The sequence below is a fragment of the Mesocricetus auratus genome, unplaced genomic scaffold, assembly GCF_017639785.1.
Source record: "Mesocricetus auratus isolate SY011 unplaced genomic scaffold, BCM_Maur_2.0 Super-Scaffold_100691, whole genome shotgun sequence".
NCBI lineage: Eukaryota > Metazoa > Chordata > Mammalia > Rodentia > Cricetidae > Mesocricetus > Mesocricetus auratus.
The window spans coordinates 10,939,827-10,967,612 of record NW_024429267.1 but is presented as its reverse complement, the minus strand read 5'-3'; the positions used below and the strand labels follow the sequence as shown (position 1 = coordinate 10,967,612).

General features: G+C 44.3%; 1 protein-coding gene across 2 annotated transcripts in view; it reads left to right on the top strand.

Moving 5' to 3' along the window:
- Window positions 1–21,041, top strand: part of Aqp9 (aquaporin 9) — a 41,169-nt gene extending 20,128 nt beyond the window's left edge. For both annotated transcript variants that reach the window (XM_005075465.4, XM_040740241.1), the window contains exons 5-9: window positions 4,428–4,554; window positions 8,526–8,663; window positions 10,511–10,629; window positions 17,033–17,250; window positions 19,858–21,041. In XM_005075465.4, the coding sequence (XP_005075522.1) occupies window positions 4,428–4,554; window positions 8,526–8,663; window positions 10,511–10,629; window positions 17,033–17,250; window positions 19,858–20,032 (777 nt within the window). In that variant the 3' untranslated portion in view covers window positions 20,033–21,041. The remainder of the gene's footprint in view (window positions 1–4,427; window positions 4,555–8,525; window positions 8,664–10,510; window positions 10,630–17,032; window positions 17,251–19,857) is intronic.
- The last annotated feature ends 6,745 nt before the right edge of the window (window positions 21,042–27,786 follow it).

Genomic DNA, 27,786 nt, shown 5'->3' with positions numbered 1-27,786 from the left:
CATTTGGAAGTGTTTCAAAAGGCCGGTGAGAGCTCAGTGTGTGTGGGGGGGGGGGGATAGAGAGGAAAGGGCAATGCTTCTTGAAGCAGGCAGAGTTTTAGTTCAGAGTTAAGAATAGATGGGGTTTGGAGGAGCAAGCAGAGAGAAAGGCACATTGTGAGCAGGCATGCAGAGGCTGGAGTGGCAGACACCAGCTCAAAGGGCTCCAAGTGGCTGGCATGCAGTGCTTTAGATCTGGGTTGGGCAGAAGGGGGCTGGGCTTCATGGGACAAGGCAATGGAGAGCCTGGGTGTGCAGTGATGCTTCTTGGGCAGCAGAGTGACTTTCAGTACATCTGTAGTTTGGCATCTGGCTCCATCACTGGATGGCAAGAGCTTGAAAGTGGGACCCTAGCCAGAGACTTTAGACAGAAGGCTAAGCAAGGTATAGGAACATCACTATGCATGTTCAAGGAGGGAAGATGGAGGGCAAGATGTTTAGCTTAGAGGCTAGTAACAGAGGGGCAAACCTCATATTCCAATTAACCGCCAGTTCTACCTTACTGAATGTTTCCTGTCTTTTCTATTGAAACTTTCTCCTGCCGCACAGCCATAAAATCTGCTAATAAAAACAAAACTTATTCTGCTATTGTCACTTTCCTACCCAGATTATGGTACATAAACACACACACACACACACACACACACACACACACACCAAACAAACAAACTCACACTATAAAATGACCAGTCTTCAGAAAGTCACTGAAAACAAGCAAAACCACTTGAAGCTTTGCAACTTCCCCCTTGCCCACACCTGATTTTGTGATTAGCAGTGACACAGCAGCTACTCCTACTGCCTGTCATAAGTGTATCCTCTACCTGTTTGTTATCACCAGAAAGAGCGTTCATGTTAAGTTCATGGATTCAATCATTGGAATTCACTGACTCTTAGCTTTCCTTTTGAGTTTACACTTAGAACAACAATACCCTGCACTTCCATTTATAATCACCCTTTGCTGTTTAAATAGTGCTTTCATTAGTGTTATCTCATTTGAACCTTTATTGAAAAAAATCCCACGAAGCAAGCCTGAGGTAAGGCTCTTGCTGTGTCATTTATACAACCATGAAGGGCACTTTCTTACCCAACAGAAAAAGTAACACTCTGATTATTTGACATGAAAATATTAGAAACTGTTACAGAGACCAAAAAACTTTAACACATGGACCTTTTCTTTCTGTGTAATGTATATGTAGTATGGGAAGAACACCGATAGTACATCCCCTCTGCCATCAACTTCGAAACTATCAAAAAGCTACAGACCGCAAGGGACATGGTATAGGAATATAGACTCTGGGGCTACACGATGATCACCTTTTAAACCCAACCAGCATGCTATGAAGAAGTCAAGGCACCATGCAGAAGCCACTTATAGATACTTGGTATGCACTCCAGTTAAAGCCTCAGAGGGTAGCCAATACCACCTACAGAGCAGACATATGAGTGCAGGGACAGTTCATATGTCTTCAGACAATTTCAGTGGAACAGAAATGAGATGTTCTGGCAAACCCTGCCTGAACCTAGGACCCATACACAAAATAAATATAATCTTAAATTTGAGGTAGTTCTGTGAAGGTGGAGTTCAGGACTCACATCATTTTCACATCGTTCAGTCTATTAACAGGGACCGTGTCCTGTTAGAACTCATCAGGAGGAGATAGTGCTAGTTGCAGAAAGGCAGTTAAGCAGGTTGAACTGATGAGAGAATGCCTGGTGAAGATAGTTCAAGAGCTTTAATAAAAGATGAAAGGGAGCTTGGGGGCACAGAAGGACACAGTGAAGAGCAGATCCATGGCTTTGTCACACCTTCCAACTCCAACAAGGTTGAGGAATTTGTCCTCTGGAGAAGGAGCTAGATGGAGCATGTGCTAGGTCTTATCAAGAAGGTGGAAGACAAATATTTCATGTTTCCTCTCAGTATCTTAATCCACCTATCATCTGTCTCTCTGTCTGTCTTTGTCTGTTTATCTTCTATTCATCATCTGTCTTCCTACCTATAACCTTAAAACAGAGGGAGATTATCTGGGACGGAGGAGTTCAATGAATGGCAAAGCACACTGATATATTATGAAGTTGTAATAATGGAACCCACTGTTTCATATGCTAACTAAAATTTTTAATTAAAATTTTCAAATTTTATGCGTATGTGTATGTCTGCTTGTCTTATATGTGCCATGCACATGTAGGTTCCCTTGGAGACAAGAAGGTGGTAGATCCTCCGGAACTGGAGTTATAGGTGTTGTAAACTTGCCTAATTCAGGTGCTGGGAACTGAACACAGATCTTCTGCAAGAGCTGTAAGTGCTCTTCACCATGGAGTCATCTTTCTAGCCCCTTAGGTTGTTTGTTTTTGTGTTTAAAGAATGAGGAGATGACCTTGTGGGCCTATGAAATCTGCAGAGAAGTGTCAGAAACAGAACATTAGTGGCAGCTATTAGCATTTTGCTTGGATGTTGGAAAGAAACTTTAAAGATTATTTTCTAGGTACAGAAACTAAATCCAACACAGAACTGATGGCAGTATAACTGAATGCTACAGAAGAATTGAATTTCAGGTTAGGTTTGGTGAGAAGAATCCCAGTAGGTAATGTAATTAAATAGATTTCCTGATAGACTAGAAAAACAAAAGCAGGATAAATACAAGCACCGCCTTCTTTCTGGGCCTGAGAACAGGGAAGGCTTCTTACAAGTCAGACTACACACAGGACGGTGTTCTTCTTTTGAGAGGTTAAATGACTCACTCTATTTGTACCGTTGTCCTCATTGGTTTTCAGGCTATGACAGAAATATCTAACAAGGCCCAATACTGAGGCTAGACAGAAGGTTCAGTGGGTTAAGAGTGCTTGTGTGAAAGCAGGGAGGCCTGAATTCACAATCTTAGCAGCCATGTTAAAAAGCAGGGAAGGTTCACACATGCCTGGAACCCCAGTGTTGAGGAGCAGAGACAAGAGGATCCCAGGAGCTTACTAGCCAGCTTAGCCTAAAGGATGAACTTCAGGTTCAATGTGGGAGACATTGCTTCAAAAAAGTGACGTAGAAAGCAATAGAGCAAGATGGTAGACATGTGTCCTCTTCTGATGTTCTCATAGACATATACAGTTGTGTATGCCTGCACACATGTGTATATGCCTGCACACATGTGTATACTCCTGCACACACATGCACATACAGCACACACACAAACACACACACACACACACACACACACACACACTGCGATGCTACAGATCTATGCTATAGACTTCTGGGTGGCAATTCTGACGAAGGTCATGGAAGTCCCTAATGGCTCACAGTTCCTCCTACCCCTCCCCCTCAGCCTACGGGGTGAGTTATACCCACCCCCACACATCCTGTCCTCAAGGTGATTGCAGAATCTAGGATAGAAAGGAAGGTATTTCCCAGAGTGAAATCAGACCGGTCAGAGGTCTCTCTGGGGACTCTAGTTCAAACTTTTCTGTTCCCTCTGGACCCACACTAGGGGTTGTGTGGCAGAATCATGCCCAGGGGAAGCCTCTCCTTTGGAGAGTTAGTACTACTTCTGCACTGGCTGTCCAAAATAGCTCATCTCAGACCGAAACAATATCCAACCCTACTTTCTGAGGACGCTACTCAGTGCTACTTGCTTAGTTCAGAAGTTATACTAAACATTTAATTGGCCTCAGATTACAAAGGAAAAATCAAGATAGGAATGTAGGATTGATTCTGACAGTCTTGATGAGGAAGTGGGGGGGGGTCAGTTAGCAGGCTATAAAATGGAGCCAGAGTGGTCTAAAAGGGAAAAGAGCACTCTGACTACAGCTTGATTTACCACTTAATGTAGACTATGGCACCAAAACTGTGAATCAAGTCTAAGTCTTACATGTGCCATGCATATCAAGGGCTTCTCTCCAGAAGCCAGGCTCTTCTGCATCTCCTAAGTCCAGCAATTTTCAAATAAGATAGGTGGATATATCCTTGAATTGGGGACAGTAGAACATCCAAAGGCCACCTGTGTACTATCTGTATTCTGTCTTTTGGGAGGTATAAGCTGAAATCACCAAGTATGTGTTGAATGTCTCATATATAAATTATATTTCTCCGGGGGAAATCTTAGGACAACCTTTTATACTTTTTTCTTGGAATCTTCATTTTTCATCCCTTTGGGAAGAGGAATCTAGAACATGGTGTGAACTTACCTGATTTATAAGTTATAGGCAAGATGTTTACATTGCACACCCCTAGTAAGATTCATCTGCAACTTAGATGTCACCATGGAGACAGCTGGAACATTATAATTGAATTGATTGATAACTAAGGGAGCTGAATTCATGTCTTTACTTAAAACACACACACCATGAATGCATACTGCATTCCCACTTCCTTAATGCATTGTTTTGTCCCTTCTTTCTAGGTCCTTGGATGTGGCTCTGTTGCCCAAGCAGTCCTCAGCCGAGGACATTTTGGTGGAATCGTCACTATCAATATTGGATTTGCATCAGCAGTTGTGATGGCTATCTATGTCACTGGAGGTGTCTCTGGTATGATGTCATTATTACAACTATTAATGCAGCAGTCCCAATGTGCTAGCATGGTTGGCCACTTTATGTACATTATTTATTGTGTCTCTACAATCCTATGAGAATATGTATTGATATCTTTTTATAGATGATAAAATATAAATACCAACAAATGGTGTCTTATGTAAAGGCAACATTGAACAAGGACCAGATAGGGTTAGCACTCATGTCTGAGCAGTGTGTCCTCCAGTAATCAGTACTTCTTATTTTGTGAATCTCATGTTTGGAAGCCATTTCCCACATGTACTTGTGAATAGCTCAACAAAGGCCACACCAGCAGAAGCAAGTTCCTGGATCATTATCAGCTACAATCAGAGAAGCTAGGTTTTAAGAAACATCAACTCTGTCTTCCTGACAGGAGTACCTGAGCTAGAAAATGTTAACCTTGTTCTTCCCAGGTAGTCAGGCTGATTATGGCCACTTACAGGGTTCTGCAAAGCAAAATGATGGGATGATATTGAATGCAGTCTGGAAACATAGGAAGAGACCCAGGGCAGGACCAGATGTTCTGAGTCATGGAACTACTGTTATGAATTGTAATGTAAATGTCTGATATGCAGGAATCTGGTTTGTGATCCCTGTGAAAGGGACCTTAAACCCTGAAGGGTCTCAACTCACAGGCTGAGAACCACCAGTTTAGAGTATTCTGCCTGCATGATATTCTGAGTTGAACATAGTCAAATAATCATATGGTACTAATTCCCCTCAGATTCTGTTGATATAATTGACCCATATCACTGCCATGGTAGGTCATGGATCTTTGCATTCATTGTTCTGTGTGGGGACTTGAGGAATCACTGTAGAGGAGAAGTGTTGAAAGAAGCAGCAGGAAGGATAAGACGGAGCAGAAAGATGGCAAAGAGCTGTCCCGTCTGGCCTGGGTACTGAGGCTAAGTTCTTGGCAGTGAGAATCAGAAATGACTAGAGGTTGCATTTCCAGGCGAGACTTTGGCTCTGACCAAGTTGTTTATGAGAGGCTGTGAGAGCACCCAAAACCAATGAAATGGTGGATGAGCCCGACTGGCGAATGATAGTGTTGAGTTGGAATGGGAGCACCTAGCATGCCTCTGTTTAGAACTAGCATAGTTCAGGCTCTGAGGACTGATGACTTGGAATGTACAGGGACAACGCATGTGTTCTCCATGATAGCTACATGGACCACAGCATGAATCTTGGCATTAGTGGCCACAGGAATCAGAGAAGATAATCGTGTGGGAGATGTTGCTATCAAGGTGGCTATACCTAACATGGTTTGTACCCTCATGGGAAACCCTTTTAGATGACTCCAAGAAAAACCAGTACATGCTAGACATGAATATAAATGTTATCCAATTTTGTGTCCACAGAGTGGTGAAGTTAGTGGCCTTTCACTTTTAAATATAAACAATCAATTTGCTATAAAGGAGTTTTAGCTTCCTGCTCCATTGCGAATGTGCCATTCAGCCAATCAGAGCTTGTTGTTATACACACATGTAATATGCTACTCAAAGCATGTAGGCTGCCTGATGGTAACTATTTTTTAAAGTTAAATTGTGTGTGTGTGTGTGTGTGTGTGTGTGTGTGCGTGTACATTTGCACATGCACACATATGCCATAGAATACACATAGAGACCATAAGTTCTCTCCTTTTACCATATGGGTCTTAGGGATTGAATTCAGGCTGTTAAGCTTGGTGGCAAGGGCCTTTAACTTGTCTTCTCAGGCATCTCAGCAGATCCTGTTGGGAACTAATTTTGACGTTGCATTTTGTAAATGAGTTAACTGAAAAAGCAGAATAGCCTTGCTCAGTGACAGGAGAATTGTAAGCTATTGGTCACAGAATTGTGTGAGGGTGGTAGGGAGTTTACCTAGAACAGAATCTTTGAAGAGTTCACTTAGCTCACCCAAGACCCACATCTTAGGCCTGTTGGACTCCAGCTGCTCCCCGAGGGGGTTCTTTATGTGAATAATATGGTCATCAAAGTAACCTTGGCAGAGCCAATAAACGAGGGCAGGACTCTCTGGCCCTAGGCTCATGTTCTTTCCACTACACTGCTCTGGCCTTGGCCTTGCAGTAAGCCACTCAGGTCTGTAGGAAGGAAGTTCTACAGCCCTCTGAACTTCAGCCATTGCTCCCCTCCCATCCTGAACCTTGTTACCCCTTAGCCCCTTCTCCTCATTAGTTTTCAAAGCTTCCTCCAAGATCTACCCTCTGACTCCTAAGCAGCTGTCCCTAGACTTCTGTCATGTCCATCGTCCAAACAAAACCCCTTGATTATTTCATTAGCTTTCTTATCTAAAATGCATACGAAGTGGCTGACATCACATGAGATCTGAGGCTAATTAGGCTTTCAGGGCGCTTGGAAAATGTAAACCTACCTTCTGGAAATTTTATCTTAGAAGAGAGCTTGTTCTAGAGGTCTTACTGGGCAAGGCACTCCTGAGGGATGGTTTTGATCAGAGGTGACTTTTGATGACCCTCTTGTCCTTTAACAGTGAGTGCCTCCAGGCTGGTTGTCTTAGATCATGTAGTCTGCCCTGTTAGAGGGGATTAGCCATGCCTGTTATCCTATCTAGTCCCTTCGCTCATCTCCTCTAAGCTCAGAAACCCTCTTCTCTAGGCACAGACCCTCCCCCTCCTTGAAAGTCTAGAAATGTAAGGCATTCCATTTGTTCTGAGGGCTGCCATTGGAACCTCTGGCCCCGCATTCCTGGTCTGCCCTCTGTTAACTAAAGGACTCCCCATGTAGCCACAGGGAGAAGAGGAGCAAATGCAGGCTGGCTCCAGGAATTTCCCACCAGTCCCCTGTGCAAAAGCAGTAGGAGTTCCAGACCACCAAAATGCTCCCCAGCCCTAAGGCAGAGAAATCCTTACAAACATGCTAAAGGAGGTCTAGAAGTGGGTTAATGGAACCTGGATCTTAAATTCAGATAAATCTGGACTTGAATTTTGGTTCCATCATTCACTGACCATGTAGCTTGGAGAAAGTTTCTCTTGTCTCTCAGTTTTCTCACCAGTTAACTAGAACAGAATCCATTCCATTCCGTTCTGAAGTCTAAATAATACCACAGTGTAAAAGGAGTTCTTAATTGGTCTAGATAATAAAAGGCTGGAGTCAGATATAGAGAGAAATGCTGAGAGATGAGAGAGGAGAAAGTCACAGCACGCCTTACCTTCTAAGTGTCTCAGCAGAGAAGAGAACGATTTCCTGTTTCTCCCTGTTTATATCCTGTTTCTGCCTAGCTATGTCACTTCCTGTCTGTCTGTCTGTCTGTCTGTCTGTCTGTCTATACAGATCTCTATGGTCAGCTAGTGGCAAGCTCCATTATCTGACCCCTAGACAGGCTTTATTTGTGCAAGAAAGATATCACCACACCACAGTGGTGGTGTCTGGTCAACGTGGGACCATCACTGAGCACAGAGCAAACCTCTCTGACCATATGGGCAGCTGAGAATCAGAAAGCTGATTTTGCTACCTACAGCTTGGGTTGGGTTGAGGGAGTTGTTGCTACATTTCTGTGTGAGAGAACACACTGTTTACACAAAGGGATTTGAAGGATCCATCCAGACATGGCACAGAACATCTAGCAGGACAGCATCCCTTCCCAACATGAAGATGGCTTTACAGCCTCTGGGCATGTGCTGAAGAATTGTTAGATATGGACCCAAGCCTCAGTTGCCTTCAAAATATATTCACAGTAACAGTTTGCATCAATCTACTTGTGGTATTCCTTAATTGATGGCTAAAACTCCACTTTAAAAATAAAACGAGCTGCTTACTCACACCAAGCTTTTAATGTCTGATCCCTTTCCATACAGATAGACATTCTAACTGTGTTTAATAGCGCTGTGGATTGTTAGTCACTCCCCAACACTCATCTGTGTTTCTGTTTCCCTCTCCCCACCCCCACTCTCTGGCCTCTATTCCCTGACTTTCTCTTCTTCCTCACAGGAGGCCACATCAACCCAGCTGTGTCTTTTGCAATGTGTGTCTTTGGAAGGATGGAGTGGTTCAAGTTCCCCTTTTATGTGGGAGCCCAGTTTTTAGGAGCCTTTGTGGGAGCTGCAGCTGTCTTTGGTGTTTACTATGGTGAGTATTGACCTGGAGTCCAAAGACTTGGAGGGCTGGTGAGGCAGCCTGTGCAAGCTTGAATTCCTTGGTAGACAGCAGTGAGACTAAGTGTGAACGGGGGGCATTATGACAATGAGGCCCATGTTATCAACCAGGCAATTATGAAGCCTTTTAATAAAATCTGCAAATTGGTTTTTCAATCCAAAGATGTTTATCCTCGTGGGGTTTTTTGTTGTTGTTTTTGTTTGTTTGTTTGTTTTTGCCTGTATACCACCTGTCTGATTATCACAGATGTCAGAAGAAAGTATCAGATTCCCTGGAACTTGGAGTTACAGACCATAGTGAGATGCCATGTAGGTTCTGGGACTCACTCAGGTCTTCTTTGGAAGAGCAGCTAGAGTTCTTAACTGCTGAGCCTCCTCTCTAGATCCCAAAATATGAATCCCAAAGTGGGAGGGTACAACTTTTAAGAGTCCAGGTCCACCCTGCACTGCAATATTCTACAATATGAACATAGGCAAAATGCTAGTGGGCTCTCTGACTTGACTAGAAAAGAGGTCCTGCCTGGTCATGAAAGCTGTGGCCAGAAAATATTAGAGTAGGAACCCGGGAACATGCCTTTAAGGAAGAAGCGGCACTGTCAAGAAGCAAGTTGGGTGGGGGCCTGTGCCCCTTCTAGCCAACAGCTCCAGAGCAGGCCGCAGGTAAATGTGGTCCTGGTGACCATAAGCCCAGGACTGAGCTGAGGCTGTGGCAGTTGGTAGCTCTGTGACTTAAAGAAATCATCTGGGAATGAAGCATGATGCCTCATTCATGGATGATGAGGAATTCAAAGCCATTCTCGGCTACAAAGCAAATGCAGGGCCAGCCTGAGTAACTTGGAACCTTGTCTCAGAAAAAATAATAAATAAGAAAAGAAATAAGGCTAAGGAATCTTAGAATTGTGTGTGACCAACTGTTAAAATAGTTCCTTGCGTACAACCCAAGATGAGCCTCAGAGCATTCTGAATGGCAAACTGAAGACACTGATAATCCAAACCCTAGGAAACTGGTTGTACAATGGGGCCTCTCCCCACAGTGTCTCTCTGAAAATTAAATGTCTAAGGAAGATTTGAGGTCAGACCAGAAACTCAGGGAGCCAGCAGTTCAGCAAAGAGAGGCATAGGGTAGGTGCTGCCTGTATCAGTGGCAGCCAGTTTCCTGGCTCTGAGGACTCCACAGGTCGTCCATAGTATCTTCATTATCCAGGTACAACTTCAAGTTCTGAAGTAAATTTTTAGGGGCACTAGAGAGCCCTGGTCCACTGAGTTAAAAATCACACTTTGGTTTTAGATCAATCTTGAAAACTCCAAGAATTCTACCCACATCCCCAAAGGTTGGTCTCCAAGACCCCACTGACTAAGGACTGGGTCCAAGTTTAGAGCTGTCTACTTTGATTTCTGTTTCTGTGATAAAACACTCTGACCAAAAGCAATTTAGAAGGGGAGAGGGTTTATGTCACCCTCCAAATCATGGTCTATTACAGAAGGAAGTCAAAGCAGGAATTCAAGCAAAAACTTGAAACAGAACACATGGAAGGTTGGTGCTTGCTGGCTTACTCACAGGCACAGGCACACACAGCTTTCTTAGACAGCCTAGAAGAGTAGCTCCACCCACAGTGGGATGGGCCCATCTCCATCAGTTAAGAAGCAAGGCAATCCCTCATATACCTATATACAAGCCAATCAAATCAGGACAATTTCCTGGTTGAGACTCCCTTCTCGGGTTATCCTAAGCTATGCCACAGTTTAATTAAAGCCAACCAGAACAGCCTCCCTCAGCCATTTCCAGAAAACACTAATGTCCCTGAGCTCTGTCTTCCATAGATGGACTCATGGCCTTTGCTGATGGAAAATTGCTCATCGTGGGAGAAAATGCAACAGCGTTCATTTTTGCAACATACCCAGCTCCATTCATATCCCTGCCAAATGCCTTTGTAGACCAAGTAAGTGAAGAGTCAACAAAGACCTAATTTTGGTTGAAAGACATGATAGAAAGTGGGGACAGGGATGGGTTGTATGCCTGTCAAAAAGAAGGATTGCATTTCTAAGACAGAGGTCCTTATATGAACAGAGTTTTCTTGACAACAATTCAACCTTGAAGATGCTGATGCCACTAGAAGAGTTCTCGGCTTCCTTTTTAATACACATACTTGCTTCATATTAGTTGAGATCAAGACAAAGAGTGGCTGCCTGGACTAGAGGCAAATGAGGTTCACTTCACTTCTAGTGTCTCTTTTGTGCTAAGGGTATTAGCTACAAGAGATGGCATCTCTAACTCCAAAGACTGTGAAATATGGTAGTGAGCCTGGGGTGTCATGAACCTGCCCTATCTCTCCAGGAGGCCTAGATTTACCTGACTCTCAAAGGAGATATTTGAAGTAGCTTCTGTTAGATGTGTCATTTGGGAGGCAGAGGCACCACAAGTTTTGGGCCAGCCTGGTCCACACAGGAAGTTCCAGATCAACCAGGGCTGCACAGTGAGAGCCTATCACAAAGAGCCACAGCTGTATTGGTTGGTTTGTGAAAAGATCCCCATATCCTCACCATAACTTTTCCACTTTGATGGCAAAGTAAAGCAGTACACAAATGTTTATCGACAGTTCCCTAGGTGCTCGGCACCATACCTGGGGCTTGAAGGACTTGAAATTGAATGTGAACTGCAAAGTTGCAAGAACCAGAGTCTGAGTCCTTGAACTGGAATACCATTCCTGTCCCCAATGCTGTGAATGACTCCAGCAAATTGAGGAACTTTTCTGAAGAAGGAATGTTGTTGCCGTGTGTAATAATCTATGTACGGTAGGCAAGTGAAGTGACTGAGTTTTAGATTTGTTCCCAGGTGTCACACACAGCCAGGGGTACGCTTCTGTGAAGGGAAGCCAGAGGTCCTCCATATCACACAGGCAGTGAGTGGAAGTCACTCTGGATCTAGATAAGGCTTGAGGACAGTGTGTGTGAGGAGGGACATGAGAAAGTACTTCAGGGAGCTCAAGGGCCATTACGTGGAAAAACAGAATAGATTTGATCCCTCATCCCCTATTCCAAAAGAAGCCTGATGAGCCAGGCGGTAGTGGTGCACGTCTTTAATCCCAGCACTCGGGAGGCAGAGGCAGGCAGATCTCTGTGAGTTCGAGGCTGGGCTGGACTGACAGCCTTCAAAACAATACAGAGAAACCCTGTCTCGTAAAAACAAAAAACAAAAAAACAAACAAACGAAAAAAAGAAACTTGAAAGCAAGAGAACATAATAGGTGATAAAAAATTTTGAGGTCTGATTCTGCATTTGTTATTCTTGAAGGTTTATTTTGACTGGGCTCCAACTTAGAAGGAGAAGCTTTCAGCAAAGACAGCCTAGACCTCTTGGCAATCTGTTTCTGGTGTTCTTTGGATGTCTTTATTCTCTTGGCCAACAGTTAGGCATAGTCTGCAGTCTCTTCCTTAGTTTTCTTGACGTATTGTTTCCTAGGAGCAATATGTCAGCATTTGTGACTCAAGACATGTGGAGTAATGAGACACTGAATCTTGGGTGCGCTGGTCCTGGGCTTCTTCCCTTCTCTGTTTAATGGCTTTCTGACATTGGTTCAACACCAGTGAACAACATCTTCTTTAGAGAACTTGCAAAGCTTTAATATTCTGCTAGTTCTCTTGGGGCCCCAGTGGCTGAGGCACAATAGCATGTCAGTTCAGGAATATCCTTCTCTCCTTCTTGTCTTTTTGCAATAGCCAAGTTGAGAACACTTCAGTTAGCATCCACAATGCATCCCAAACAGACTTCTCTTTCCTCGATCCAGTTTCCCTTCGCCTATAGTAAGGATGATCCTGACTCAACAGCAGCCCCCCTGCAGTTCTAGACACCTTGCTTCATAGGAAAATCTCGTTTCTCATTCCTACCACATATCTCTTCCACTCTCCAGCCAGAACACTGGCAGCAACTCTTGAAGCCATGCACTTCTCACAGAAAACACTATGTGTGCATTCTTCATCCCCTTCAATGAGTTCCATGGCAGGGAAGGAGCTAGTCAGCTTCCCCTTGGCAGAGCCCATTACCTGGGAGGCCTCAACATTTTGTTTGCAGTAGTAGGGATTGAACCTGGGGCATTGGATGTGGAAGGTAGGTTTTCCATCACTGAGCACCAAACAACATAAATTAATGAATGGCTGAGTCTATAAATGAGTGAAATTATAATTATTCTGAGTTGCATCCCTTAAAAAGAGGATTTCAAAAAATTTGTCGTGCACTAAATAAAGACCTGAGGACAGCAGTCACTGGAGGTAGTTATTGGAGGCCAGTCTGGTAGCCTCTTAATAGTACACTATAGGAACTGTGGGAATGATGAACTCTGGACAGTGGGCAGCTTGGGACATAGTACCTCAGAGTCTTCCTACTTAAGATACCAGATTAGCTGATTGGAAACAGAAGTTTAAAAAGTAGGGGAAACTGGAGCTGTCTAAAGAGAAGGTGGTCACAGGAGGATTGTTTAGACAGCAGTATGCAAACAGGCACAAGGAGAGACAAGGTAGAGAGACATTGCTGAAGGCATGATGTGGTACAGGTTTGGGGTCCTTAATCTGTGATCAGCTACTATACAGAGAGCGAGATGGACAAAATTAATCTTACTAGCTTCAAAGCACTAGGAGTCTATTGCTGTAGCTCCATCTGGATGCCGTCAGACAGTGGGAACAGTTAAGCACCAACAAAAACCCAGAGCAATTAGCCATTTATCTTCTGAGTCAACAAGGCAACTGGGTACCTTGGAATAGACTTTGGGATGGGCAAAACCTTCAGGGTTTCTGGAAGCTGGTTTGCCTCTCCATCCAGCTGAGGAAGATCAGAATCAAACAGAGCTCTCAAGGGACATTCACAGCACTCTCCTGTGAACGTGGACCTATCCTACTGCAAGCAAGAGAGGGAGAATACTGGCCTTCCAGGCTTGGACTTGCACTGGAACTGCCTTTCTTGTTCCTTGTTCTTTCTGCCCAGTGTCGTGTTCTCCCAGCTATTCTGAGAATCTGAGGAACAAAGCTGACCTCCAGCCCCAGAGACTTTGGTGCCACAATTCATCCTTCTCCACTGAGTCCCGGAGTGACACTGTCCTGCTTCTCACAGACACAGCCTTCCTCCCTTCCCTCACTGGTCCCAGAGACACCCCTGACACAGCACCACACAGCAAGACAGCAGCAACACAAGCCTCTCTAAAAACTGCACTCTGCTGGGGAGGCCAAGTCATGCTGCCTGCCTACTGACTTCCTGTTTGTCCTTGTGCAAAAAACTCAGAGCTTTTTAAGGTCTTGGCTTAGCCTTCTGGTAAATGGCATGAATACTACCCGACACACCACAGCAGTTCCCCATACTTACTGGACAACCAACAATAGCAACATTTCTACCTAGTCCAGCTCTTGCTCCTCTCTACTTCCTTTTCTCTTCTGTTCTGATGAACTCTTGTAGAACGTCACATATTCTCCCTGTTCAAGCCTTACGATGTTTTGCTGTGTGCCTTAGAGAACTGCTTGGTATCTGGCTAGTAGAGGTCTGTCTTCACCTACACTTTCTTCGCCACATCCTTATCTCAAAGTGAGTTGAAATTTCCTCCAGGGATTATAGAGTTTAAGCAGTTACTGTACATGGTTAAATAGAGAGAATAAATATCAGAAATCCCCAAGGGCTCCCTGCAGTCTTATGTCTTTAGAAAGTCTAAGGAAGTACCAATATTCAGTCAGTCAACACCCAAGAGAGATGCTGCCCACCAGGGCCACGCTTTGGGGCCACTCCATTTCAGTAGCATTAGTTGTTGAACTCTGACTATGTTCAAGCTTTTTTCCCCAAGTACTTCTGCTAGCCAATATGTACTTGCTAGACACCTGTGGTTCCAACCCGCTCTTCCTTTAATGCCAGGGTCAGAGGTTCCACTGGTAAGTACACAGGTAGTTCAGCGTGACAAGGGCAGAGATAAGAAACCAAGTTGAAGTGCAAGGCCAGCCCAGGGTTCCACTCTGCCAGAGATGGTCAGGAAGGGCTCTGCAGACACCGGGCTCTCTGGAGAAGATGGCTTTCAAAGCACAAATTCTTTAACTCTGACTACTTTTGGAAAGCCCAGGAAGCACTGAAGGGATTAAAGTGTAAAATCACCTGGCTCCTTCCCAGCCTGCCTCTTCTACATGCCCCAGAGCACATGCCTCAACCTCTGTCTACCTAAGTCCCCTCATCTGTAAGGAGAAGAGCAGGGCTTCCCTCAGAGGGACCTTTACAACTTTTCAGTGAGATGAAGCACAGGATGGAGCATGAGTGAGGTGGACATGCTATGCACCTCAGAAAGTTAAAACACGCTGTGTGACAGACAATACCTATGCAGCAGCTCATGGCTGTCATCTAGGCTGCAAAGCAAAATGATTGATTAACAGTTTAGAATATGGAGAGAGCAGAAAAATCCCACCACTTGAGAGTGTCTGTTAACATTTTTATATAGTCACTCACTATTATTTTTGTGTGTATTTTAAAATAAAAAGTGCATTTACAATATTTAACTTCTCACTGTTATAAGCATTTAAAAATGTTATCACAGGTCAGGCAATGGTGGTGCATGTGATGTGAGCTTTCTGGCCTAGCTGGTCCCACTGCCCTTCTCAGTTCCAAAGAAACACGCAGACACCATATTAGTTATAAAGCTCTAAATTAGCTATAAGTTGTTGGCCGTTGGCTAAGGTTTCTTACTGGCTATCTCTGTCTTAATTATTAACCCATTTCTATTAATCTATGTATTTCCACGTGGTCTTATCTTAGCAGGGAATGCCAGAGTCGAAACTCCTTTGCCTGCTACATGTTAACTGCTTAGCGTCTCCACAGAGAAGAGAGCGATTTCCTGTTTGTCCCTGCTTATATAGTAATTCTGCCCAGCTACATCACTTCCTATCTGTCCAATCAGCCAATCAGTGTTTTATTCATTAACCAATTAGAGAAACATATACACAGAAGAACAGTCCCCATCGGTGCATGCCTTTAATCCCAGCACTCAGGAGGCAGAGGCAGGCTCTGTACGTTTGTGACTAGCCTGGTCTACAAGAGCCAGTTCCAGGACAGGCTCCAAAGCCACAGAGAAACCCTGTCTCACCACCCAAAAATGTTGCCACATAGTTTTATTTATAGTTGTTTTTTTTACAAAAAAAAGTTTCATATATATTTAGTGTGTATGTGTATGTGCACACATGTGCATGTCATAGTACACATGCAGAGGCCAGAGAACAACTTTTGGGTGTTGGTTCTGTCCTTCAACTATGTGGGCTCAGGAGAATGAATTTAGGTCATCAAGCTTGGCAGCAAACACCTTTATCCATTAAGCCATCTCACTGACGCTGTTTATAGATCCTAGTGTCCCTATAGTAAATTATGGAATAGACAGCCTGTAATGCAGTTCCCTCCTTCGTTATCGATGCTTGCTTAAATGGCTTCTAGTTTCCAGCATGACAAACCATGCTTAAGTACATACATATATTTTGAAATAATTTTCCATAGTTTAGATTATGTCTATGGCATGAATCTGACCTACTGAACTGTATGCATGAACTTAGGTTTTTAAATGCATTTGATAAGTTATTGCAGATTTCCTTTCAAGAGCCTGGCATGTGTTAAGTTGTACTAGAAAACCCCAGGAAAGAATGGGTTTTTACTAACTTTGCTACTATTTGCATTTCTTTTGTTACAAAGCAGATTTCCCCACTTATTTCATCAGCCTGATTTTCCCAATAAGAAATTTCTGTACATTCCCTTTGCATGTTCATCTATTGCTTTCTTGCTTTTGTCCTTACATCCAGTCCGAGTCAGCCCTCCTTCACTTTCTGATCTTGCCCCTTGTCCCTCAGTGTTGCTGACCAACAGCCTAGCAGACAGTGTGATAGGACCAGCCTCTTCCGGAGCTGGACCAACTGTGTGACCATTAGCAGGCACCCAATCTGCAATGGATGCTTCTGTCACCATCTGCTCCTAGCATGTCTGTGGACAAGCCACACTCCCTTCCACTGTGTTAGCTGGCACCAGATTCATTTTATGAAGATTTATTTATCTTAGGTGGTGGGTTTTGCCCCTGTATCTGTCTGTGCACCATGTGTTTGCAGTGCCTGTGGAGGTCATAAGAGGGTATCAGATTCCCTGGAACTGAAGTCACAGGGGGTTGTGAGCTGCTGTGTGGGTGGGTACTGAGAACTGAACCCGTGTCCTCTTCAATAGCAGCAAGTACTCTAAGTTGTGCTGGCTCTTGGTGTCAGCCCCGGTTGTTCTCATGTCCCAGCAGAAGGGGTGACTTTGGGTGAGCAGGCAGACAGAGCAGACTGAACTCTGAAACATTTTCTCCCTCTCCAGGTGCTGTCTACCATGTTCCTTCTTCTGATTGTCTTTGCCATTTTTGACTCCAGAAACATTGGGGTTCCCAGGGGCCTGGAGCCCGTTGTCATTGGTCTCCTGATTATTGCCCTTTCTTGTTCTCTGGGCCTCAACACTGGCTGTGCCATGAACCCAGCTCGAGACCTGAGCCCCAGGCTCTTCACTGCTCTGGCAGGATGGGGGTTTGAGGTCTTCACGTAAGTATCAATGGCAGGGAGGAGAGGAAAGTGTGGCTGCCTTGCTTCAGCAGGGGGGACTGAGCCCTGACTGGGAGCTGCAGGAGCATGTGGTCCAGAGGCTAAGGATGCTCTGGTTAAACACGAGACATTTTCATTATATATAACTTGTCTACAGATTGACTTTGTGACCAGGTCCAGACTAGAATTGACATCTGTTGCTGCCAAGGGACTCGTGAGTCCCTCATTCTCTCAGTAGAGCTTTACTGGGCGTTAGATATGCAGAAGTCACTGTGATAGAGAAGGACATTTCCAAATCACCCCACACACTAGGATTTGGGGCAGAAGTTTGGCATGTGTAGAAGACCTACTGTTGAAAATTAATCTGGCATACCACATAAGATGAACTGAAAAGGGAGAGAGTAGTAGGATAGAATTCATGCCAATCCATGGAGAGGTGGAGACAGCAGGCGGATCCTGAGAGCTGCCAGCCTAGCTGAAAGGAGAGTTTCCACTTCAGTGAAAGATGCTGTCTCAGCTCAATAAAGCAGAGGGAGACTATACGGGTGTACCTAATATGGGCTCCAGATGTGCACACGTGAGCATTCATGCCCTCATACCCATGTACACACACACACACACACACACACACACACACACACACACACACGTTCCTACGGCAGTCCTAGGAGCACAGAGTAAATGCTAGCTGTCCTGTGTGTGTGTGTGCTGAGACAGGACCCTACAGGCAGTCACACCTGAACACCTCCACTTGGGACTTCCGTTTCTGGCACAATGCTTCCAGCTTTATATAAAACAGTCAGGGTCCAGCTCCTGACAGGGAGATGCTCCAAAAAGGAAACTGTAGAGCAACTAAAATGGCTGCTACAGGGATAGCACACTCACCTCCAGCCAAGGCTTTCCAGAAAGGGTTTTAAACCCAGAGGAGAAAGCAGCCACTCTTTGCCATCCGGATTTGGGGTTTGAAGGTGTGGGAAAGGACCATGTGAGGGCAGGTCCAGCAACCTCTTGCACAAAGTTAGAGTGACATCTGGTGGCTGCCGTGCTCTCTCATCCAGCCCAGGCAGTGTCCCTCCCTTAAGTGAAGAAACTGGAGCTCAGAGAGGGTACCTCCTCAGGGACCTTCTAGATTGCCCTGGGGTTGAGAGCAGGTCTTCAGAGCCCAGGGCAGCGCTCCTGTTTTCTGCTTGTGTCCTCCATTGTCCTCTCAGATCAAAATCTGCTGCACACACAGCAGGTGTGAAGGCTGTAACCCCAGCACTCAGGAGACTGAGGTAGGTGAGTCCATGAATGTCTGAGGGAAACCTGAGCTGCCTAATGAGTTCGAGGCCATCCTGGACTGCAGAGTTAGACCCTATCTCAGACAGGCAAAACCTGCTCTAAACAAAAGACCACAAGGAACAGTCTGTGGCTATCAAGCAAAATCATGTAAAGATTCTTCTAGAATCAGCATGCTCTCCATTACGCGAGGTGGGAAGGTTTTTGGCTTCTCATGGTGATCAAACCTAAAGCCGTGTGTACATCAAACAAGGGCTTTCCCACTGAGATGCTCTCCAGGCCTTTTCCTGTTAGTTCACACTAGGACACCAGAATCTAGTCAGCGCAACAGTGAAGCCTTGGCAGGCACCTCTGCCCATCCATCCCTCATGTTCGCCTGCTTTCCCTGGATGATGTTTGTCATTGTCTCGATTTTTAGAAGTAGCTTTCCTTGACTGTCTACATCTGACATGATTTCTTGTTTTGCTTTGCTTTGCCTAAGCAATCACAGAAGTCACTCCTGTGGAGGCACTTAATAAATAAACAAGTAAACCTCACAAAGTCACCTGCTGCCTCCAAGACAGCATCTTTCCTAAAGTGCACAGACCCTGGGGGTTTCTGCATGGAAAAGCGGAATGGTGGTACAAAAGCCTCGCAGACTGCACTGTGGGCTGTGCCTCCAGAGCTAAGCACTGGTTCTGATGATAATTCACATACCGCTTTCCATTTTCTTTATCACTCTCTGGTTGTCAGCATTAACTGTGAATCTGTTCACGTTCTAAGCAACTCTTCTGTTTGTTTCATTCACAACCCCAAGCTTCATTATTTCACAGCATAGGAAAGACAATTACTGAGTAGCCTCTCTAGAGTCCCTCAATTCTGGCCATGGATTCATGGAACCGTACATTTTTAAATGCATTACATTTCATTGGGGGGAGTATAGAATGGGTGTTACAAACACACCACCAGATATATGTGGAGGCCCTAAGACTGCTTGCAAGAATTGATTCTCTCCTTCCAACATGTGAGTTCTGGGGATTGAACTCAGGGTATCAGGCTTGGCAGCAAGCTCCTTTACCCACCGAACCATCTCACTTGCCCAAGTACCATGTTTTCTAAGAGGAAAATAAACAGTGTACAATCAGTCATTAGAACACTGGTGTAGGTCCCCAATATCAGGTACACTGGAGAGTCCAGGATAACAATGGCCATGCTGGAGGGAGTGTGCTTATACTTGGCCCTCTTCAAGTTCAAGAGAGGTGTGGGCACAAGAAATAGTCCCTAGTGAATAGCAAGGTGGAGATACCAGGGTGGCCAAGAAATGTCTCCTCATTTCCTGTTTGCTTTCAGAGTTGGAAATAACTTCTGGTGGATCCCTGTCGTGGGTCCCATGGTTGGTGCTTTCTTTGGAGGCCTCTTCTACATTCTTTTTATCCAAATGCATCACTCAGAGCCCAACTCGGAAGTGAAGGCAGAGCCATCTGAGAACAAGCTGGAGAAATGTGAACTCAGCGTCATCATGTAGCGGCGTGATCCGGCCTAGATTTACTATTCATTTACTATGCTCTCTTCAGAAAAGATGGCCTCTGTGTGGTATGCTTTGGTGAGAATTGGGGTGGGTGGGGGGAGTCTACCCAATTTTCTCTAGCCATTTGGGACAAGCAATCGCAAAGGCAGTCGTGACAAACTCCACCAGTCACCCCTCCCAAGAAAAGCACTGACTGTCCCCTGAGACAGCTATCTCTCCTGCCTAGTTTATTGCGTCTTTGATGGAAGCCCTTACTCCCAGGTGACCGCTACAAATTTGGAAGCTTGACCATAGACTTGGCTGGATGGCCTCAGAGACCTTGATTACCCTGTATGAAATAGTGTCGCTGAAGACTCTGTCTTCACCATCTACAAATGCAACGTTCTGAAACGGATAGGCCTAACCGTGGCTGCGCTTAACACCTAAGAAAAGGGGAGCAAAGGGTTAACACTCCACTGAGCTAAGTGCTGTCTCTGCAAAGATGCTGATATTCTCCCAACTTGGGGCTGTAGAAAACAGAAGACAGCAGCTGGAAAGAGCTCTGTGGCATTTAGAAACCTCAGGACACAGGATAAATTTGGGAAACTGAATTTGGGAAACTGAATGGCTTTTTTTTTATGGAAACCATTTGTCAGATTAATCTCTTGCTCTTCTGCATTTTATATGGCATCAATTAATTTCCAGGTCCTTAAGTGTATAATAACCTAAAATATGATTGTAACCGTGGTTGTGAAAAATATATCGCTCTGTCTTTTTTAGTACAAATATGTTTCCCTAGTGGCTCAGTTGAGGACAGACCTCTTGAGTAGTCTGTGACTGCACTCATCCATGTCCCCAGAAGCCCAAACTAGAAGCTAGTGGAAGCTGACTGGGCAGACTGAAGTTGAGGGTAGAAAAATCCCTGGGATGAACACATGAGAGACAGACTTTATCACTGACAAAAGCAATGGTTTGAGGTAAATAATCATAGCAACCATTTTTCCAAATAAAAATCTCATTGAATTAAGAAAGTTGCCCTTTATTTTGCCTCCTGCCTTCCGGAAGCTTGCTAGCTGATTGAGGGTATTAGGAATCCTGCTCAGGCTTGTGTGAAAGGGGGCTTGAGCAGTTTCCACAAACTGTGTGCTTTGTGGAAATACTACTTCTGGATCTTGGGGTGTGAGAGCTCCAGAGCCCACGCTGTTGGTTTTATTCGCACTCTTACTGTGGCATGGATGAAGGAAGAAGGCAGCCATCTGAAAACTTTGCTTTGCAGAGAAATTCTCAGAGGTTTTTCTTCCTTGGCCACTCCTGTGCTCCTTCCCTGCCAGCCCTCCTCAGCCTCCTGGACACAGTTTCTAACTAATGCCACTTTCAGCCAGAATGAGAATTGCTCTACCTCAGGGGACTTACCTTTATCCCACCTGTTTAAAGGCCAGCCTTCCTAGAAACAGCAAGTTTCCCAGGTGCTTTGCAAGGACACCAGAACAAGAAATGAATGAGAAGTGTCTTTGACACCCTGTGCTGTGCAACCTGTGGACATATGGACTTATTTTCTAACTCTAAAATCACCTGGATATTTTTTAGTTTAAATACATTAGGGGTTATTATTGTGTTTAGGGTTTTGTTTTGTTTTTCCATTTGATCGTCACCAAACATCCATAGTTCAGAGTTTGTCGATACTGTCTAGGAACTTAATTTAAGGGAGGGGAGGCCTAGATTTTAGAAAATATTAATGCCCAATTAATCCTTTGTGAATAGCTTAGGTGATTCAAGCATCCATCAAGGACTAGAAACATGGACTCGGTCAAATCCTATGGGCCTAAGTTTTCCCTGAAAGCCAAATACATTTGTCACGATGGGCTTGTTGGGGGTGTTCTCAGTGCCTTTGGCTCCTAGTGGATTACAGCATGTTTCTCAGTAGTGGCAATTTTTCTTTCTCCCCCTCCCCCCACTCAGAACATCTGGAAGCATCTGGAGACATTGATGGTTGTCACACTAGGAACTGGGGAAAGAGTTAATGTCTAGAGTTGCTGCCACGACAAGGCAGTATCAAACTCATGTCAGTTATTCCCAGGGTGAGAGACCCTGGAATTTCTGAAAGGTGAGGAGAGAATCAGAAGACTGAGGCCCTATGCTCTGGATTCAAATTCTGTAGGGAGTAGAGATGTCAAACAAGCCAGATTGGACCCACACGGTAGATTTTAATTCTTAGATCAGGAGGCAATCCAAAATTTGAGTTTGTGGGAGGTGTAGATTGTGCAATAGATGATCGATGCAGGTGTTCATTAAATACCGCTGGATGATCAATAATCAAGATTAAGAAGAGGATGTGTGCCAGGTTGGAAGTCCACCCTAGGAAGGATGTCTTAATAGAAAAACCTCCCTTGTTCTATACTCAGTCCACTCCTGAGCCAGATCTACGGCAAGCAGGCTTGCCTCTGTTGGATTCTTCACCAAGAGAATGTCTATGCAGTTACTTGGTCTATGCCAGCAGCCACTAGCAGAGCCAAGACTCTCCTTTGAAAAGAACTCCTTTAGGAATTATAGTCATAACATTCCTTCCTGCCTCCCTTGTCAGTTGAAATGGTCCCTAGGAGCATTTATCTTAATGTCAAAACCAGAATTTTCTGTGATTTCCCCTGCCAGAGCATGGTTCTACCCAGCAACTACCTCTGCAATTGTTTAGTTGTTGGATAGGATAAGTGAAGCTAAAAATATTTTTAAATTTAATCCTTAAGACATAAATTAAAACTTACGTTGCTCTCGCACATGCATTGTTACGTAAGGTATATCAACATTCAGCAATATCATCATGGGAAAAGAATTGGAATTTCTGGTTACAGATAATGATTTATAAGCTTTGTTTAGCCATAAAAATGATTGTTCAAATAAAATCTTGCGTGGTAATCCACAAATGAAGTGGGGCTGGTATTGATATGAAGGGGAGAAGGGCTAAGGAGCTTTGTCCCAAGAATGGCTCTATGGGGGAGATGGGACACCTTCAGAACACTGCATCATGGTTTAAAAACCTTTGACAAAACATCTTAATGAAAGTTTCAACAGAAACTGGCTGTATTAATTCAATCTTCCATGGCCTTCTTAATAAATGAATTTGGGCGAACAGAATTCTCCACCCCCGCCCCAAAAACATCACAGTGAGATGTTGTATGTCAATTCTCAAACTGAGAATCTAAATTCTCCAGGGTAACAAGTTAACTAATTACAGCCTATGGGCATAAATTATGATAACCCTAAGGTCTGCATAAAAATAAAAGAGAACAGATGAAAGATTACTGCAGATAGACAATCAAACAACTGAGGTCTAACCTTGTCTATCATGAATGGAGAAAAGATGCCTCTGCTGTGACCGAGGGTACACACCAAATGAACATGAATAAACTGCAGTCATCGAGAGGATCCACCAAGCTATGAGTGGGTGCATAATCTGGCTCTCTCAAGGGCTACATTTTGTTTTGCCTTCTTGATGAGTTTCACACACACACACACACACACACACACACACACACACACGAAACAAAATGAATGTTAAAGACTGCTGGTGACATGATGGATTATATTCTTTATCAACATATGATTTTAGGGAAGATTAAAACATTTTATTATATCCTTAAAAACTTCGTGGGGGATGTGGGGGAGAAGCTGGAGAGACGGCTCAGTGGCGAGGAGTGCCTGCTGCCCTTGTGGAGGCCAGAAGTTCTGTTTCCTCCATGTAAATCAGCTCGGAGGAAACCAACGCACTCTTCTGGCCCCCACAGACATCTGCATGAATGGGCAAAGACAAGCACAAAAATCTAAAAAGAGCCATGAGCACTAGGCTAGGCATTGAGCCTGATGAAGACTAAGGTGCTGGTGTGGCTTCTTGCTTCCTCCCTAGTCTAGCACCCCCTGGCTGTCTTAGCCTGGTAGCTCGGCAGTCATTCTCAATGCTCACCACTGTGCTTGCTGGGAGTAAGAGGTTGGAGGCGTCTTTGGATTTCTGGAGGTAGAAGGACACTTCAGAGTCCAGGCCCTCAGCCACAGTGATACTAATGGCATGGCCTCCCATCAGGGTTTCAACAGGAAATGAGTGTGTAAAGACAGCAGGGAAGTCCCAACTCATTAGGGAGCATGCAATGTGTAATTAGTCACTTTGTGTTGCTATGATGAAATGCCTGTCATCAGCAATTTAAGAGTGTATTTTGGTTCACGGTCGAGGGGATGCAGCCCACTGTGGTGAAGAAGGCATCGCTGCAGGTGTATGAGGTAGCTGGTCACGTTGCATTCACAATTAGGAAGCAAAGCATGATGAATGCTGGTGCTCAACCTGCTTTCTCCTTTTCAGTCTGAGCATTGTGCTCATGGGAGATTGCCACTCACATTTAGGGCGGGTCTTTCTACCTGAACCTAATCTAGAGACTGCCTCGAGGCTGTGTCTGCAGATTTGTCTCCTAGGTAATTGTAGGCACTGTCAACTTGACAGTCATATCAACCACCACACTAGCATGAATGTGTGTGTGTGTGTGTGTGTGTGTGTGTGTGTGTGTGTGTGTGTGTGCATACATGTGTGTCAGTACTCATGGAGGCCAGAAGAGGGTGCCAGATTCCTGGAGATGGAGTTACAGGCAATTGCAAGCCACCCGCCATGGATGCTAAGACCCAAACTGTGGTCTTAGCCACTGACTTCTCTCTCTATCCAGATCTCATACTGTCTTTAATAACTATTGTTACATCAAGAAATCCATACTCCATAAAATGCTTAAACTTTAAAAGCTGAAATATGCCATGAATCTATCCCTTTGTGAAACACCGTAGCTGATTGCGGTGAAAACCTACAAATTCCCAAATCACTACAGCTTGTTGCAGAAGTAGCTATTTGATAATCATTTATTCCTAGGACTTCAGATCTTTGGAAATAAAACCCAGTACAAAAATAGCACCCTGCTTCCAGGCCAAAAGCTTGATGTAAAGGAAATCAAGGCTTTTGATAACCCTCAGGTGACTGATGTCTGGTGATATTCTGAGATTAAGACTCTGATTTACAGACAATACTGTCATAGCCAAAAGTCACTTCTGGGGATCTGGAGGGGGGAGGACCATACCTTATCCACCCCAGAACCTATTGTCATCAAAAAACCAAGGGCTGACCTAGTGATCTTCAAATGTGACCATGAGGGGCTCTGAGTGCTCTCATCTGGGGACTGTAGGACTGGAGCCTAGGAGGTCAGGCAGCCTCTAGAGAGGCAGTCTACCATGGAGTCACTGTGTGAGCCTCTACCTCCCCTTTACCCACCAAACGGGGATGAAAACACTATGAAACCCTTAAATATTTCCTGGAACTTGTTACCATCCTTGTGACCCCTAATTCTATTATTTCACATTTTCACACTCACTTGTTTTTCTGACATGTAAGAATTTGAAGCTCATCAAAATAGCTGCAGAAGTGTACCTGGCTTGTATGACTGGTTGAAGTTTGACAATCTGCTCAGGGCTGGACTTTGTTCAATAAAGTGCTCAGTATTGATAAGAAATCAACCCAGTGCTTGCTTACCTAATTATTTAAATTAAAACAAAATTTTGTTTTAAAAGGTATAAAATATTTACAGAGCTAATGTAATACCAGTAAAATATCAGCAGGTGTTTTTAAAGGAAGTTAAAAGCTGATGGCTGTGTGTAAGTATATAGGCAGGCCTACTGTCACGTACTGTAGAGACTAACACAGAAGGGTCGTGGGTTCAAGGTCAGCCTAGGCTGCAGAGTGAGACAGTATCATGAAGCTGCTCTCCAAAAGACTTGAAAAGAGGATTTACAACGTCTAAGTTCATTTTTAGATGTTCTTTAAAGCCATGATAACCAGGACACGGCACTGTCATTATAAGACAGTACAAATAAATTAATGGATATAAGGGAATCAGAATTTGACTGGCCTGCATGCAACTATTGACTGTCAATAAAGGGAACTAATGTCACCCTCCCAAGAAAGTGAAGTGCTGTCCCCAAATGTCACTGACTGACCGTAAAGAAAGAAACACACAGAAGCAAAGTCCACACAAAAAAAATCAATATGGATTTTGGACCTAAATACAGAAGTTCAATATATAAGTTTCTAGAACAAAATATACACGAAGCTTTGGTTTTGACAGAGTTCTTACATAACATAATACTATAAGAACACAGCAGTTGGACTTTAGTACAATGTAAAGCTTCTAAGCATTAAAAGATATTAAGAAGCTGAGCAGTGATGGTACATGCTTTTAATCCTAGCACTCAGGGAGGCAGAGGCAAGCAGATCTCTCTGAGTTCAAGGCCAGCCTGGTTTATAGAGTGAGTTCCAGGACAGCCAGATCTGTTATACAGAGAAACCCTGATATGGAAAAAAAGAAAGGAAGGAAGGAAGGAAGGAAAGAAAGAAAGAAAGAAAGAAAGAAAGAAAGAAAGAAAGAAAGAAGATTAAGAAGATGGGTGTCAGTTAACAGCACTTGCTGTTCTTGCAGAGGACTTGAATTAGATTCCCAGCACCCACATGGTAGCTCACAAGCATCTGTAACTCTAGTTCCAAGGGGATGCAATGCCCTCTTCTGGTCTTCCCACACTAGGGTTGTAATACTCATATAAACACTCATATGCATAAAAAATTTTAAAGGTTTTTAAGAAAAGAAATGGGAAGAGCCATATACTTTAATAAAAATATCTAGTATAATTGCAGCTAAGACAAACCATGTTGTTTTTAATTATTTTCTTTGTTTTTACATCCCAACCAAAGTTTTCCTTTCCTTCTCCCAGTTCTCCACCCCCATCCACTCCTCCTCCTCCTTTGTTTCTCTTTAAATACTAGCAGGCCTCCCATGCATATCCTCCAGCCATGGTATTATCAGGTGGCAGTAAGACTTGGTACCTCCTCTTCTATTAAGGCTGGATGAAGCAATCTGTTAGGAGGAATAGGTCCCCAAAGCAGGCATCACAGTCAGAGACAGCCTGTTAGGAGTGTCACAAGAAGACCAAGCTACACAAGTGCCACCTATATGCAGAAGGCCTAGGTCAGTCCCCTGCAGGCTCTGTGGTTGTTGGTTCAGTCTCTGTGAGCCCCTATGAACCAAGGTCAGTCGGTTCTGTGAGTCTTCTTGTGATGACCTTAACACCAGTAGCTCTTAAGCCTTCATCTCCTTTTCCACAGGATTCCCCAAGTTCCACCTAATGTTTAACTGTGGGTCTCTATGTCTGTTACCATCAGTTGCTGGGTGAAGGCTCTCTGATGACAGTTGGGCTAGACACCTACCTATGAGTATAGCAGAATATCATTAGGAATCATTTCACTGACTTTTTTCATATGTATTTGGTTCTAACTAAGGTCTCCTGGGCATCACACCTCTGGGTCCTGGCCCTCTGGGGTGAGCTCCCTCTCAGGTGTGGTTTTCCAGCTGGGCCAGTCATTGGTTGGTCACTCCCACAAATCCTGTGCCATCTTTACCCCAGCACATCTTGTAGACAAGACAAATTGTAGGTTGAAGGGTTTGTGTCTCAGTTGGTGTCTCAATCCCTCCACTGGAAATCTTGTTTGGTTACAGACAATGACCAGTTCAGGATCCATATCCCCTATTGCTAGGTGTCTTAGCTAGGCTCACTCTCATAGATTCCTGGGAGTTTCCATTGCTCAAGTCTTCTAGCTCATTCCAGAGATGCCTCCAGATTCCAGTTGTCTCTCCCAGGACTTGCTCCCTTCATTCTCCCCCTACCTGATCTCTCCTGTTCTGGTCCCCATGCCCCTTCCAGCA